Below are 16,663 nucleotides of genomic sequence, written 5' to 3'. Positions count from 1 at the left end.
CCAATTCATTGTCCTCCTCCACCCCTACACTCCGCTCAGAAGGCGTCCTAAGCACAGGTTTGCTCTCCATCCCCAACACCAAACTGCAAAACCTTTGGAGAGAGAGCCTTCTGTGCCACAACCCCCACCCTCTGGAACTCTCCCCACCGAAATCTGCAACGCTACATCTCTGGACAGCTTCTAAAAACTCCTCAAACACCACCTGTTCACTATGAGGCCTTTGCCCTCAGTTAATGATCCACCCTGCCATTAGTGCTGTTTATTTATATGCTGTTTTGTGCTAAGTATTTTATTTTATTTTCTCTTTTGTCCCCACGGACACATTTAAAGACTCCTTGGCTTTCTTGAAAGGCGCTATATAAATTCAAGCTATTATTATTGTTCTCTTACAAGCCATGTCAAAGAAATGTACCAATACCATTAACTGAATAACATCTGTGGTCAAAAAATGTCAAGTTGACCTTCAATCTTTCGTCTTGTGTACTCCAGCAATTCCTGGAGAGGACACCAAAGGGGACCACAGAATGTACTGTGTATAAATATATATTTTTATATGTATATATAATAATGTACTTACATATTTGTTTTAGGTATGTTAATCTTAAAGGGGTAGTTCACCGAAAAATGAAAATTCACTCATTATCTACTCACCACTATGCAGATGGAGGGGTGGGTGAAGTGGAGTTTCAGGGGTAAACAGTGTTTTTACTTAATTCAGTACTTCTTAATTAAAGTAGCTTGTGATCAATTTTTCAAATGTGATACAGAAAATAAAACACAAAATGCCTCCATACTGCTTGTATACTGCATCCATGTGTCCGGATGCCCCAACATTCAAATTCGAGCTAAAACGGTGTCATTTACACAGTGTTTTTAGCCTAATTGTCCTCTGATATCCTCCTCGCCCAAAGGCAGGCGAGGGGCGTGTGTTAGCATCGCTAGGTCCGCTTGCATTGCTACCTCTGGTTGCAGACTTTTAGGCTAAAAACACGGTGTAAATGACGCTGTTTTGAGTCGAATTTGAATGTCGGGGCTTGAGGACACTTGGATGACACCACACGAGCAGTATGGAGGCATGTTATGGTTTTTTTCTGTTGTTTTATTACGTCTGAAGAAGAGGTCTCCTTGGCTGTTTACCTTGGAAACTCCTTAAGTGTTTTCTGGACTCAAACACTTCATCCACCTCTCCATCGGCATAGTGAACTTTTTCAGTGAACAATCCCTTTACATATTTATAGAAATATTATTGTATTTTCTTCAAGAAAAGTTGAGAGACTTTTGTATGAAAACCTTCATTTATAATGGAACCAAGCATTCTGTGAAAAATACACATATCTGACATTTTTAACAAAGAGAACGGCCCAAAAATCGGTTGAAAATTCATAGTTATGAACATTTGCTGCACGAACCAAGGTGGCCAAGGTTAGATTCAAGATTCAATTGTGAGGTAAAACAGACAATATGCCGTCTGATTAAATATAAAAGTGTTTTATTCTATTTAGTGATAGAAATAAAGTAACATGTCTGACACATTCTTTGCTTTTAGTTAACTGTTGTAAAGCTGCGACTTTCAGGAAATCAGTCAACACTGAGATGACATGACTCTAAGTGAGAGAGAAAAAGAGAGAGAGAGAAAGAGTGAAAGAGAGAGTGTGTATGTGTGTGACACGGAGAGGTGGAGCAGTGCCCAGTGGACTAAACCACTGTGAGGCAAGGAGAGGGTATAAGAATGCATTGTTTTGCATTCATAATTAGTGAACATGCGTTATGAAAATATTGTATCACTATTTAACATTATCATTGCTTATGTTTGCAATGATATTGAGGGGGACAACTCTCTGGATGGGGGGTCCGGACGGCCCTGTCCCCCCCTGGAAATCCGCCCCTGTGTGTACTTCACTTATATCTCTATGATCTCTACTTAAAATAAGATGATAGCTTTTATCAAATTGGCTGTGATTTTAAGAGCAACTCTGGTCCTTGTACCCATTTTCTAGCTTAGAAAACAAACCTCCCAAACACATTAGATCACAAGCATGCCTGAACACTAAACATAATGTTGCTGTCACTACTGATGCACTAGCATCTGATTAAAATCTGAAATGAAAACTCAAGCCACAATCTATTTTCTTTAACGGTATGAAAATATCTTGTTTCTATGTAAATGTGACATACTGAACTTCCCCCTGAATGCGAAGTACAAGCTGCAGTAAAATGCAGTGTGTGCTGTCAGCAGTGCTCTTGTAAAGAGCCACAGCCCATTAGCCTGACCATGTAGCAGCAGACAGGTGAAGCCAAAGCTTTTATCCATCTCATTCATCATGGCAAACCTGCTGTGCATAAAATGTTAAGTTCATTTAAAATTAGGGTTCCTGAGGTGTTTACAATTTTTCACTACCCAATATGTTTTTGTCACCAACAATTTTCCTATTACCTCCACCAAGTAGGTTATGCTTTGGTTGGTTTGGTTATTTGTTTGTCAGCAGGATAACACAAAAACTACAAAACATATTTTCATGAAACTTAGTGGTAGAAAGGGACATTCGTCCGCAGATCCAGGCCTGCGGCTGCGGCCACATCGTGAATTATGATCTGTGGATCGCGTATCAGAGATCGTGATCGTAATGGTGGTCCCAGTATGGCGGATTCTGTATCGTGCTGGCTGATCGTGATAATAATGGCGGATCCTGTATCGTGTTGACATCTGATAATGGTGGTGGATCATGATCGTGGTGGCTGCTGACCATAGACTATGATTACAACAAGACTGCTTGATATATAATATTTCTCCTCAGATACTCGACCATTACTGACAATAATCCATCAATTCATTGACCTTCCATTATGCTACAAAGTGTTTACCCTTATCAATGCTGCAAATACCCTTATCTTGATGATGTTCTCCATTACACGTGGCATCTATTGCACTTCTGTCCGTCCTGGGAGAGGGATCCCTCACATGTGGCTCTCTCTGAGGTTTCTACCTTCTTTTTACCCTGTTAAAAGGTTTTTTAGTAGTTTTTCCTTACTCTTGTTGAGGGTTAAGGGCAGAGGATGTCACACCTTGTTAAAGCCCTATGAGACAAACTGTGATTTGTGAATATGGGCTATACAAATACAATTTGATTGATTGATTGATTGATTGACATGGGCCAAGAAAGAACCCATTCAATTTTGGCTCTAACCTAGACAAGGGTCAAATCCAGTTTTTTTTTTACTTCGATCTCCACTTTGATGAACATGGTAAGATATTTATCATTTCACTGGGGTTGGGAATTCATTGTTTTTGGGAGGGATGGCCCACTGGGATGCTGTTACATTCCTGTTAGAGTCCCCCTTCACTTCCATAAGTGTTTTGGTCTATTTGGTGTTATCTTCAATGCACAGTGTTATATAATTCTTTGTGCAACATCAATAAGGTGGAGGTCGTCGTGGTTGGAGCTGTGTGTTATCATGGGCAAATTAACAGACAACTTTTTTTGGTTTTGAATGAGCTAAAAACGATTTCACATTCTTGTTCTCATGGCCAATATTTTACCCTTTTTTTTTCTTCAAAGGCTGAATTTGGTGCTTCATGCTTTCTTTCAATCAATTTACATTCATGTCTGGACCAATCATTGTATACTTACATCAATCAAACTTTTTCTTGTGGTGGGCGAGAACTTACTCTGAAGTAGGAGCTAAAACAATGTTCTTAGAACTGCGATCAGTCCCTGTGCTTGCAACTGTTAAAAGGTTCCTCTGGTCCAAAAACACCAATTGATTTATTCTGTCTCACCGAAACTGGGTTGTGTCATGATGAATGTGTCCAGAAGGCGTTGCAGCCATTTTAAATTCAAGCTTATTAATCAAGCTATTAATAAACCTAACATCAATCATCTCTTTCTAAAGCTTGCTCTTAATCTGCTATTAACCATGTTTGTTGTTCTGTTCTGTATCAAGGTCCTGGACCACTCCACACACATGGTTTAGTCCATAGCATAGATACAAGTCAAAAAACCAGGGAGAACAGTCTAAACAGGTAAACACATTCAGAGGGGGGCAGGCAGTAATCCCAAATCCAGTTTTTCACACATGCAACATTGTACAGAACCATGCACATTATGCACACAGAAAAAAACTTAATAGCCCATGTGTTTGTGACTTCTAGGCTGAATTGTTGCAATTAATTATCATCAGGCCTCCCTAGCAAGTCCCCAAAGACTCTACAGTGGATATGAAATGCCGCAGCACAAGTACTGACGAGAACTAGGAAGAGATATCTAATTCCTCTCATATGAGCTTCCCTGTACTGGCTCCCTTTAAAATCCAGAATAGAATTTTAAATCATTCTCCTCACCTTCAAGGCCCTTAATGGTCTGGCACTAAAGAGCTCAGGAGAGACCTGAAGCGTCCCTTCGTAATGCCGCAGTGGGCCTAGACTGCTGGGGGTCTCCTCATGATGCCCTAAGCTCCTCTCTCCTTCTCTCCCTCTCCATCTGTACACATTCACATCCCATTAATGCATGTTACTAACGCTGCGTCTTTTTACTCTTGTAGTTTTGTGCTGTCCCGTCTCTTGTCACTTTCTGCAGGTACTTCTGCCTTCAGAAATTGAGTGGAGGTTACCTCTGTGACTACAGGCCACCTGTTTAACACCGACTACTACAAGTATTATTATTAGTCTTAATATTAGACCTACAACTATTATGATTATTATCATTATTATTATTATTATTATCCATCTCAAAATGGAAATTGGAGGGTGTTGTCCTATCGATGAATGCCCGTATGATTTGGGGCTAAATAAAATAAATTGGCTTGGCTTGACAAAGACAGGAACTGAAGGCAGAGACTGAAATGAGTAAAATGTTGCAACGAGTTCAGCTGGTCGTCATGCTCTGTCTCTTTTTACAAAGTCATGTTGCTTGATTTATGATGGGGATTAGTGGGGGGGGGGGGCTTTCTACTAATCTCCATAGCAGGGGAAGTGCTGTGAATAATTCTTAAATCAAAAAATCAGGTGAGATGTTTTGTGTCCCTGAACACACACATGATGAAAATCTCTAAACAAGAAAAATATGGTTCAATTTCAATAATGCTCCAAACACTAAACAACCACCCAGTAGCAGCCTGGAGCAATTTTGTTTTCATTTCCTCCAATCATTTGTTTTTACATTTGTTTTTGTAAAGTAATTTAAGTTCCTCTTATGTCAGAAGTAAAAACACGAGTATATTCTCATGTGTTGATGTGTTTTTTTGCTGGCATATTAGAGAAACATTTCTTGATTCAAATAAACATATATAAACCCACTTATACAGGCACTTAAATAAATAGCTTTTTTCAGTTTTCACTACCAAAATAAATATCTAAAATTGTACTGTGCAACAAACATCAGCATAAAACAGCTGCTATCCAACTGCGGCTGATATCCAACATGTCCAAGATCAAAAGTTGCTGAACAAAATACAGTGAAAACCACATATGGATACAGTGATCAACTGTTTATATGGATCGAAAAGCTTGGGACAGAATCGTTCCTATACAAATGCTGTTTAAGTAATTTGGTTATGGTGATCAGGTAATACGCTTACAGGTTTCATTTGGTGTCTTTTCATACATGTTTGAACAGTAAAAATGTGTGTGTGTGTGTGTTGCGCAGTGTTACCTTTAACTCGAGTTCCGGGACTATCACACAGAAGCTACACAATTTGTTTATCGTACTAAACCACTTATAGTGATCATGTTGGTCCGGGACCAACATGATCACTATAAGCGGCTTCCACTGTAGTTACTGTTTTAACTCGGTGACTTGGTGGTGGCCTCATATTGACGCAGCTGATACAGTGGTACATATTTGTTCAGCTTAGAGTAGGGACAGAACAGTTCAGTGTCATGTTTCAGCTTTTCAGCAAATCCGATGTAAGAAACCTAGACATGTTTTCTGAAGAGAGAAATATAGGCTTCTGATGTGTCAGTATCAAGTTATGGCAAACTTGTGTTTGGGATTGTTTTGAAACTAAACAATTATGTTTGTTCTCTGTAAAGGCAGAAGAAAAGATTATTTTCTATTTCTCACAATGACTTGCAAGTTGTACTGCAGAGCTTAAAGCAACATTTAATTACCTAAATAATGCTATTTATTTTTGCAGTGTAGATTTTTTTCAGGTAAACAGCTCTCATGGCCTTTAGACATGATAATTAGTCATACCATAAAAAGTACTGATTACATTAATAATGACAATTCTAAATTAGGTTAGTCATTTTCAGCACTGATACTGTTCATTATTCGTTACACTTGTTTGTCCTGACTAAGTCAGAGTCTGAGTAAGGCACCTGTCTTACCAACGTCAGACATCTCGGGCACAGTGGCTGAGAACGGTCCATCAGGGAATCTTGGAGCATTGTCATTGACATCCTGGACCTTGATGATGAACTCTGACTCTGCCTCCAGTGAGCGGTTTGTCTGCCGATCGATGGCCCTTGCATGTAGGACATACTGGGACTTCCTCTCGCGGTCCAGGCTCTTGGCAGCCTGGATGTCACCCGTTGTTTCATCAATGATAAAGACGGACCCGGCCCCCTCACCGGACAAGATGTATCGCACAGAGCCATCGCCCTTGTCAGAGTTGGAGTGGAGCTGGAGATGTAAGGAGAAAATGAGTGAGGGAGGGGGAGCGGTAAAGTGTGTGTGACAAGTATGTAATACAGAGTAATAGCCAAGTGTCAGGATGAGTGGTCAGTTAATGGTGAGGAGCAGGCAACGAGAGGCACGACCATCCAATCAGGGAAGGAGAAGCCGCAGCGCTGGAGGATTGGAGTGTGACAGGCTGTACAAAAGGTTCAGTATCTGAAACAAGTTACTGTCTCAGTAAATGGAAAAAAAGAAGAGTGTGACAGAACGCATTCTACAACATGCAGTCCATCCTGAGCCGAATGAGCAAATTAAGGATGAACAGACAGAGTCAGATAAGTATCAGAGAAAGTGAAAAACCCTGATAAATAGTATTTCAGTATGATCGCAGCTCTACTGTTGAGTGTGGCAGCAGACTTTGAAGCTATATACTCAGTGCTTGATGAAATGTAACACTACCTTAATGGCATAATCTTATCTTAAATTATCCATGATACTACAGCTGCTGATTAACATGCCCCGTTAATACTGGAACCCAGACGTTTTCTTCTACCATGTGGGGACTGTTTGCTGCTGCACTTCCTCACTTGGTACATTGATCATATGTTACTAAGGACAAAACAGGCTGAGAAGAGAAACAAATGAAACAACCTTGTCGTTCTATATGTGGCTGAGAGGTCTGAGAAATTCATGAGAATCAAAAACTCCTACAAATTCTTAGTAGTTCTGTCACTGACAAACAGACTGAGCTCGTCCACCTCCTCCCATGTATTTTTGGCTCAGGAAGTTGAGCGGTAAGAAAAAGGTTCAACGGTTTCATCCCAGTCTCCCCATTCCGCATGCCGAAGTACCCTTGGGCAAGATACTAGTAAGACCCAAACTGCCCCTGATGGCTGGGCCAACAGTGTCTGAGTGATGTGTAATAGAGAAAGTGCTGCACATAGATGCCTTGTATGAATGTGTGTGTGTATGGGTGAAAAAAAACAAATTGTAAAAAACTGTACTGTAAAGCGCTTTGAGTGGTGACTAGGAAAGCGCTATATATTCATATAGCGCTGTATTCACAGACCATTTATTTACATTCCAGTCTGGTATCCTACTTACAAAGTGATACAAGCAAAACAAACAATATACAAAACTGACAAAGTGTACACATAACAATATATACCGAGCAAACTATATAAACATAAGGAACAGTTTACCATAAAGAGACATCATTTTGTGAAGGTTAGGCGATAGAAATTCGTTTTTTAAAGTTTTTGGAAGGAATCCACAAACTCTGCCGAGCTGAGTGCGGAGGGCAAACTGTTCCAGAGGGATGGAGCTCTAACAGCGAAGGCACAGTCGGATCTGAGGGGTCTGGAGGTTGAGTATAGCTGTAGGAGATGTACGAAGGCACGGCATTATGTTTTGCATAATTGAATTGTGCATAGAAACTTAATTTTAAAAAGACAGGGTTGCAGTGAAACAAACTGTGAAACTACATCATGTATATTTGTCAGATTGTTTTTGTGTGTTACTGACTAATGGCTCCGGATCTGTTGTCTGCAATAAGATCCTGTGTGAGCATTTCCATATCGCATGCACTTAATAGCTGGATGGCCTAGTTTATCAGTACAGGCTGCCTTCCAAGTCTGTCACACATGATTTTACAAAAACGATTTTTTTCTTTTGTGCCAATTACTGAGCTTAAGATTTGGCCTCAAAAAAGACTTTGTGGTCAACTGTTGGTGGTAAATGTGAGCTGTTTACATTTATGATAACACTTTAGAAATAAAATTGGGATATCAGCGTGATTTTAAACAAACTTTCCAGAAAAACTTACAAGCCATTCACTTTTAATTGCAGCAGGTTTTCAACCAGGGTTTAAGATAAAAGGCGTTGGCTTTACTCACTCAGTCCAAATGGTCAAACACAAGGAGTCAGTACTCAAACTCAGCAACCAAAACTGGCAAGAGGCGAGCAAACACCCAGAAAGTCCGGAAACACAAGCAAGGATCATAGACAGGGAAGCTACACAAGGACAAACACTGGAATACAAAGGAAACACGCAAATCAGGCAGAACAGAAGAAGATGGAAAGGTGTTTTTAAAGGGGTTTCCTGGCTGGGAAGTGCAGGGACAGGAAACTAATCAAGTGACGGTGTGTGATGGTAAATTGACAGGTAAGTAGGAACTTCGACGACAGGAAATGTTATATTAATGCAAAATTAAACAGGAAGTGGATTTTGCAAAAAAGTGATTCTTATGGTCCAGCAGAACGACCCTGGTTTAAAAATAGACTCTGATAATCACAACATTATCTTGTAATTACTCCTTATCTTTAATTGCCATACAGTTATGACTGCAATAAAAAGGAAGGTGTAACTGCTGCGGACAAAATGTCAACGCAGACATTTTCCCCTACAGACTCTTCCTATGTACACACACAGACACACACACTTTTATATATCAACAATTGATCAATGGAGCCGACTGTAATGTAAAGTGTGCGACGCATAGTGCTGAGCCCACAAAGTTATCATTCCCTCTGTACTGTAGCCTCGTTCGGCTCATTATTTCAGTTTCCCGTTCCTCAAACCCTGCGTCCATCAGCCTTGATGAGTGGAGCATTCAGCAGTTGAGGAGACCAAAGCGGAGCTAAAAATACAATGAATGTATGAATGACCCTCTCCAAGTGGACTGAGATATGACTCAATAAATGCTGATGTAGCTCTGTGTCTCCTGGATGTGTTAACATGAAACTGTGATAACCCGTTAACCAACAACAAGCCCATTGTTCACTAATACCTCCCTTATAACTTGGTTTACGTGAAACCAATGCTCATGATGTTTCCCACAATATGGGAGTGCAGGCATAAACCTACAAGCCTTTTCAGGTTAGCCTCCAAACTTTTATCTTATTTGAGGCTCTTGTGTTAAAACCACCCCCGATGTCTATGAATTTCTTTGTCCAAGCAATATATTCTGATCTCTCACCTTGTTGTACTCTGTAGATTTATAACTTTTGATATTGGGCATAAGTGACAATTGCTTGACTTGACCTGATGATTATCAACTGTAGATTAATCTCAGTTGTGGGTGAATGTAAAAACACTTCATTACTTTAGTAGCATAAAGGTTAGGAGATGTTTTTCATATTTCAGGAAAGGTTTTACGAAGAAGACGGGCTTTTACCTCCAGAAAACAAAGTGGATTCAAGGAGCTGAGGGGCTTATCTGCGAGTCCAAACTATTTCATGTCGAAGCCTGAATTTATGAACTGCACTACATTCACCCCACAATTCTACATCATTGGTATACTCTTCAAAATGCCTGATCCTTAAAAAAGCCTTTAAGACCTCCAGTACCTATGGTAATGTTCAAAAGAGGAAGGAACACAGGGGACAGAGCTGTCAGAGCATGTCAACCTTGTAAAGTCTCTCAAACTGAACTCATGACCGAACTTCCTCAAGGCAACTCTCAGTGTGGAGTGTTTGTGAGACTTTCCATTCCCTTAAAGAGCGTATTACAGAAAATAGAGGCTCCATTAAGAGGACTCATATAACTCCTGTTGAAAGCTTTTGCAATGAAATACAAGATCACATTTCATTTTTCAGAGCCATGCGGGTGATTACATGTAGAGGCAATGTTGGTATTCCCAGGAACATAAGAGTTCAGCATTTTGAATTATTTATATCGGATTTTTTTCCCCAGGCGTCGTTTATAATGATTTTTCAATAAATGAGTTTTTCAAGTTGTTCAATTCAGAAGGCTGTGGTGTATGTGGCAAATCTATATCTATACCTCACAGATCAGGTTACTCACACCTCTCAAAAATGTTCACACTTCAATTTCACTCCAAAATCACTCAGTGTTTCAAGGTGCACATCCACTTTTCCAGTGTGGAGAGTTGCAAAGGTGGAGAATTTAATTTAGGCACTAAGGAGCATGATGCATATACTAACAACCCGCATGCCTCCTCGCATTCTGCTTTCCAAAACATTATTGGAGAAAAAACAGATTCAAAGGAGGCAAATCTGACAACGTCTGCACCATAAAGTGAAATAGAAACAGACGACACAGCACGATGGGCTGCAGAGAGAGCAGAACAGAAATGCGCTGGCTGAACAGCTCGAACAGCGCTGCAGTGTAAAGAGAGACAAAGGAAATCCATCTCCCTGGCACAAAATAAAACATTTAAAATAAAAAGAGGAGACAGAAGAAGACAAAGACAAGAGGGGAGGAGGATAAAAATACAGCAGCATGAAACAACAGTGTTTCTAAGCAGCAGCTGGTGAGGAAAGTGCAGCGACTGACATTTTGAGGCTAAAATATTTCCCCCTTGTGCACGTCTCTCCACAGTTTGAAGAACAAAGGCTCAAGAGGGTGTGAAATATGAATCAAAAAGCTTGTGGGCGGGCGGGAAGTGATGGTTATTAATTTAAACAGGTTAATTCCCTTCTGTTGGGATTTACAGGACATGCTACACTAAGCTCCATCACTAACAGTGTGAGCTGAGACATGATAAGGTGGTTTCACTCTGATTAGATATACTTTATCCAGTTTATATAACAGTATAACATCAGTGCATCACTGTCAATAATAGATTAAACTGTGTAATGGGGCCTTTATGTGTGGTGGTTCAGTTTGTGTGGATTTTCTCAGCAAGTAGTATCCTCAAAACTTGACTTCCTCGGGCAAAGTGCTGTGGCTGAACCCAGATCCTTCAAAGTTGTGCTGAGTCAATTGCAGGGGAATGATATGGAAAATGGAAAGAGAGATCGGTACAGGGAAGTGTTGTGACTAGCTGTTCTAATCAATTAGTTGAAGGAGTCTATATGAGATTTATATTTAAACCACCGTCAGTATAGGTCTCCTTCTATATGATTATTTAACTGTGGTAACCACAAAGACACAAGATGCTCTCAAAACATGACATTTCCTCATTGTTGTAAGCTCATTTAAGAGGCAGCATGGAGAATGCTGCCTCTTAAATGAGAAGATATTTTTGCAGGCTCTAAAAACGTTGAGGAATACTCTGCAAATGGTTTGTAATAGGTCTTTTCTCCTCGTGCCATCATCAGCTCGGTGCCATGTGTCTAATACGATGGTTTGTGACCGAATAACCAATGACATTCCCAGCAGCATCAATTGTGCATAGTGCTAATTAGCAAATGTTCCCATGCTAGGGCACTGAACTAATGCTGTGTTCCGGACTCTTAACAGCAATAAAATGGTCCAAGTCGAGATGACAAAACAACATGTAAACTTGATTTGGTGGAGCGTTGTAAGCAATACTGACTAATAGACATATTTTCACAGGGACTCTATGGATTGATATAGGACTTGACATATTTCTAAATTAGAAACTGTGCAAGAAATTGCTCACCTTCCTCTTGGCATTTTAGCACATTGGACACAAGCAGAATTATTCAAAACTGCTACTCTTTTAAGTTATAAGGCAGTTTGAATATTTTCTGTTTTCTTTTGCAGAAGGACCTTGACAGGAATTGCAAGACATATCTTTTAGGTTGTGTTTTTTTTCTCACAGAAATAAATGTTAGAGGCATAAACCAGATTTTAGGTTTGAGAAGAGTCCCCTGCAGTGGTTCATGTTGATTTGTAAAAAAAAGCCACTTCCCGAATCCAAAAGTGGAACAGTATGCAGATGCAGCTTTAATGGAATTAATTTATGTCTGGTTTGTATTTCACATGATTTCTACTTTTCTTCAATATACCATTAACAGGTGTGTGTTGTATCCTTTCTGGAAAAATTCAAATGTGGATTGGCCTTACTATTTTTCAGAAGCAAAGAAGTTGGAGTCGATGAAGAATGAAAAATATCATCAGTGATTTCCCGAATCTAGCCAGACCTATCTTTCCAAGCACTTCAAAGCCTACAGTGCATGGCTATATAAGGACATGCATATATATATACATGACACTGGAACGGCAATCATTTCAAAATGTGAGTAGGATTTAATTATGTTATTTGTCATATTATGCATATTTTGAGTGAACATTACCTTTATAACCTTTGAGTCACAACCAGACGATGCATGGATTTGATCACAGTGACTGAAAGGAGGTTGAGGAGCTAAGTAAGTGAGTTCAGGTGAGGAGACATTTCATTTCATCCCAGAGTATAGTCTGGCCCACACTGCCCATTCTGCTGTCTCCACATTGCTACTGTAAAGCAAGGCCTTTCCCTCACTGAAGGTTCTGGAGGTGAGTGTGTAGCAGTTACAGCTGCAGCATGTCCCAGCCTCCTCTGCACTCTTGTTCGGACAGAAAGATGAGGGATCCACACCTGATGTATCAAATGTTACACTTCATTACCACACTGGTCATCATCTCATATGGTCGGGTTAGCTATTACCTATTTTTGCTTACTATTGTTACTATTGTGGTTAGCGTTAGCAAAAAGAATCAGCGACATCCCTGCAAAGAAATCCACTGGAGCAGGGAAACCTGAATGCTCATGTGTACATGGAAATTATTTTTACCAATGTTAGCAATTAACAATAATTAACTTGGTACATACAATGTTAAGTTTACTAATATGTTATCAATATATAAGGAAATAAGACCAAAGGGCCGGTGGCCTGACTGTTTACTACATGTCCTTCCCTTACTCTCACACCCAGTTTCTTATCTGTCTTTCACTGTCTCTACCTAATAAAGGCAAACATAGCAAAATAAAATATGTACTTGTGCCATGTAAGCAGTACTGGACATATGAGCAAATGTCTGTTTAAAAAATGAAGTAGATGCCACTGTATAGTTGTGTCCAACCCAACATCCTGTCTCAAGTGGATGCTGAGAAACCAGTCCATTTGTTACCTGTAGACTATAACTCATCATGATGTCCAAATAAGTCTGTAAAAAGCAACCAGTTGGGAACTGTTGGGTTTTTCCCTGTACCATTGTAAGGTCTCAACCTTACTATGTTAAGTGCCTCATGACAATGTGTGTTGTGACTAGGTGATGAACATAAAATATTGAATTCAATGTAAAATACTGTTTGTATGCCACTGAGTCGCTGACCTAGCTGAATAGCTGTCAGGTGAGTGGTGTAGGCAGGCATGCAACGAAAGAATGAGCGGAGTGCAGGTGGCTTAAGTACACTGCCATTATTAAACAGGTATGAGAATGAGTGTGAGTTGCAGTGACAAGTTAATGTGGGAACTGGGCGGCATTATGACAATATTTTCCTGCCACGTTTACCGATCCCTGAAACTATGCATTTTTATTCGACTGCTACAGCACCAAAGCAAACTAAACGAGAGTGATAAAGATCATTTTTTGCCTGAGAGGGGAAGGAACTCAGCTTGGGGATCCCAGTGCTTAGAAGGTTGCAACACTAATTGGATGCACTGTTGGATCATTGTGGAAACGAGGGAAACTAAATAACAGAAACAAGGATTTTATCTGACATTTCTCAGTGGGGCTACAGTGGGGCTATTGTTAACATTGGTGGAGTAGCCATAATGTACCCCACCCTAGACTACCCTATAGGAATTACAAGTATTTGTAAAAATCAATTTTTACTGGATCACAAAGGAGAAAAGAAACTACATAAACCCTTCATTCCACCATGACCAGAAAATTGATTTTCATGCCACTGATGATAGGATAATACACAAGTAACTGAAAGTGCCAGCTTACTATCAAGAACATGTTTTTCTGCTCTTATCGTGAACATGTATCACAGAGTATAGCTCCTGTCCGTTCCTCTTTACCACCTACGAGATACTATCAGAAGACTGCTGCCGTGTTCCTGAGAGAGAGAGGGAAGGAGAAAGAGAGGAGGTTTTCCCAGATGTGAATATATATCACATTTATGTGAGTATGAAGACTGAATGAATCATAAATGAATGAATCATAAATGAATCACACATCAAACAGATATCAGCCTTCACCAGCTTGTCAGAGAGAGAGAGTGTCAGCCATGTTTAGCTGTGGTGCAGCGCTAACCAAAATATCAGAATCACTCCGGGATCACAGAACCGTGCACACACACAAACACGCACACGCACACACACACGCACACACACACACACACTTGCCTGGCAAGACATTAGGCATGCACACTCACTGCAGCACTCCTTAATTCTTGGCAGCAAGTGTATTCCCTGGACAGGGTGCGATTAGTTAACTGATCTCTGCAACACACACTGAGAGAGAGAGAGAGAGAGAGAGAGAGAGAGAGAGAGAGACTGGGCTCATACGAAGAGTGAATGTGGACAGGGTCCAGGGGAGAGAGCCCATCATGTTGGCTACAGCTCTTATTTTGATGTTTGGGAATGCACACTGTCTCTCTCACAGAGAATTATGGCATCAAGCCAGTGCTGAATTGACAGCCCATACACACACACAGTCATGTTTCATTACATAGACTTACATTCAGCTTCTGGAGATTTACCCTGCACCTTACCGGGCTGCTACTTTCCAAAACCCGAATCCTAACCTTGACCTAAGCCTATACTGTGCCCGAGCCTTACACCAACTCTGCACCTGTATTTACAAAGAAGTAAAAGGTTTTTTTGCAGAAAGGCTCTTGCTGCTTCACCCAGCTATACATATAGGGAAGGAACCCAGTGAATTGAGATCCTCAAGTGAAGCACATAGTTTACTTATAGGCAGAAGAGAGCACGTAAAGGAGGGGTATGGGTTCATATATTAGCATATCTTTCAGACAGTTGCAAACTGATATGATATGATATGCCTTGTGGTTTAGTAACTGCTCCATTTGTATGTCTCTAACTCCACCTGACCTTGGCAGAGAGGCAGGGAATACAATGTTTAGCCACATCCTCTTAACAGCCTTTCTTCAGCTACTGTGACTGCTAGGAACCTGGGTGTGACACTCGACAGTCAACTCTCCCTTACTGCCAACATTACTGCAACAACACGCTCCTGTAGATACGAGCTGCACAACATCAGGAGAATACGTCTCCTTCTCACTCAGGAGGCGGCGCAGGTTCAAGGAAAGAAATATCTCTACAAATGTACACATTAAATGTCTCTATACCACTCACATACTGTATGTGAGTGAAATGTGACGTAAGTAGTCACATAAGAGGGGTAAGCTGTGGCCCAGGAGGTACAGCAGGTCAAGTCCACATTCCGCAGTGTCCTTGGGCAAGACACTTGTCATTTGATGTGCCGTCAAAGTGTGAAAGTTGTGTAATAGAACAGCGCTGCACAAAGATGTGGTCTGTGAAAGTGTGTTTGAGTGAAAAAGGCTTTGAGTGGTCACTTAGACTAGAACACCATAATAGTGCAGTTCATTTACCATGTCACATAAAAGAAGAGAGCCGACATTGTGTAATACAAGGTCCAACAAATAAATCATTATATTTGGCTTAAATGCATTTAAGCTCTCTACTTGGTTAATTTGTCGTATATTTAAGCAGCAGTGATGTTGAAGATGATGATGAAGGAATCTCCGCGGACACCGTTCTTGCTTGTATAATAAGGTTTATTACACAGAAGTTACAGGTCAGGACGGGTACCGGCACACCCGGAGACGTTCTCGGCCAATTCAGAAGTCTGAGTCGCCGGTGCCGGACAAGCATTCATATAGGGAACTTGTTTACGCCCAAAACTTGAGATAAAATGACATCATACATAGGGGCATCTAATTCGAAACATGCTTCCTACTTGAAGATGGGAACCTCTCCATCTAACAGGTCAAAGAGCATTCTCAGGAGGAGATAACTAACAAGTAACATATTGTAATAACACTTAGGGAGTCTGAGAGTCCAGAAATCAGGCGCCGCTAGCTGTAAACATGTCATTATGTTTTACACACGTGTCAAAATGATCCATGTTAACTAAATACACCACAGATTCTATACATATTTAAACAATAACATTTACGTTTTGTCAAAACCTGAACATGTGTTGTGGAATGGCAATGCTACTAGTAGTGACACTTTGTTTAACTCTGTTTCCCAGGGGAGCCAGTTTTAAAAGCAGTGAGGTTTTTACCTGACTTTGTAGTTGGTCTACGTTTGAATGATGATTTACCAATGATGGACAAATGAACAGCAAACCCAGAAAA

General features: G+C 40.4%; 1 protein-coding gene across 1 annotated transcript in view; it reads right to left on the bottom strand.

Moving 5' to 3' along the window:
* LOC117777906 (cadherin-18-like) overlaps positions 1-16,663 on the bottom strand; it is a 147,064-nt gene that overhangs the window by 79,206 nt on the left and 51,195 nt on the right. Inside the window, exon 3 of the mRNA XM_034613002.1 lies at positions 6,326-6,620. Coding sequence (XP_034468893.1) covers positions 6,326-6,620 — 295 coding nt within the window. The remainder of the gene's footprint in view (positions 1-6,325; positions 6,621-16,663) is intronic.

This window comes from Hippoglossus hippoglossus, chromosome 17, assembly GCF_009819705.1.
Source record: "Hippoglossus hippoglossus isolate fHipHip1 chromosome 17, fHipHip1.pri, whole genome shotgun sequence".
NCBI lineage: Eukaryota > Metazoa > Chordata > Actinopteri > Pleuronectiformes > Pleuronectidae > Hippoglossus > Hippoglossus hippoglossus.
The sequence above is the reverse complement of the archived record's forward strand: the minus strand, read 5'-3'. Positions and strand labels throughout refer to the sequence as shown.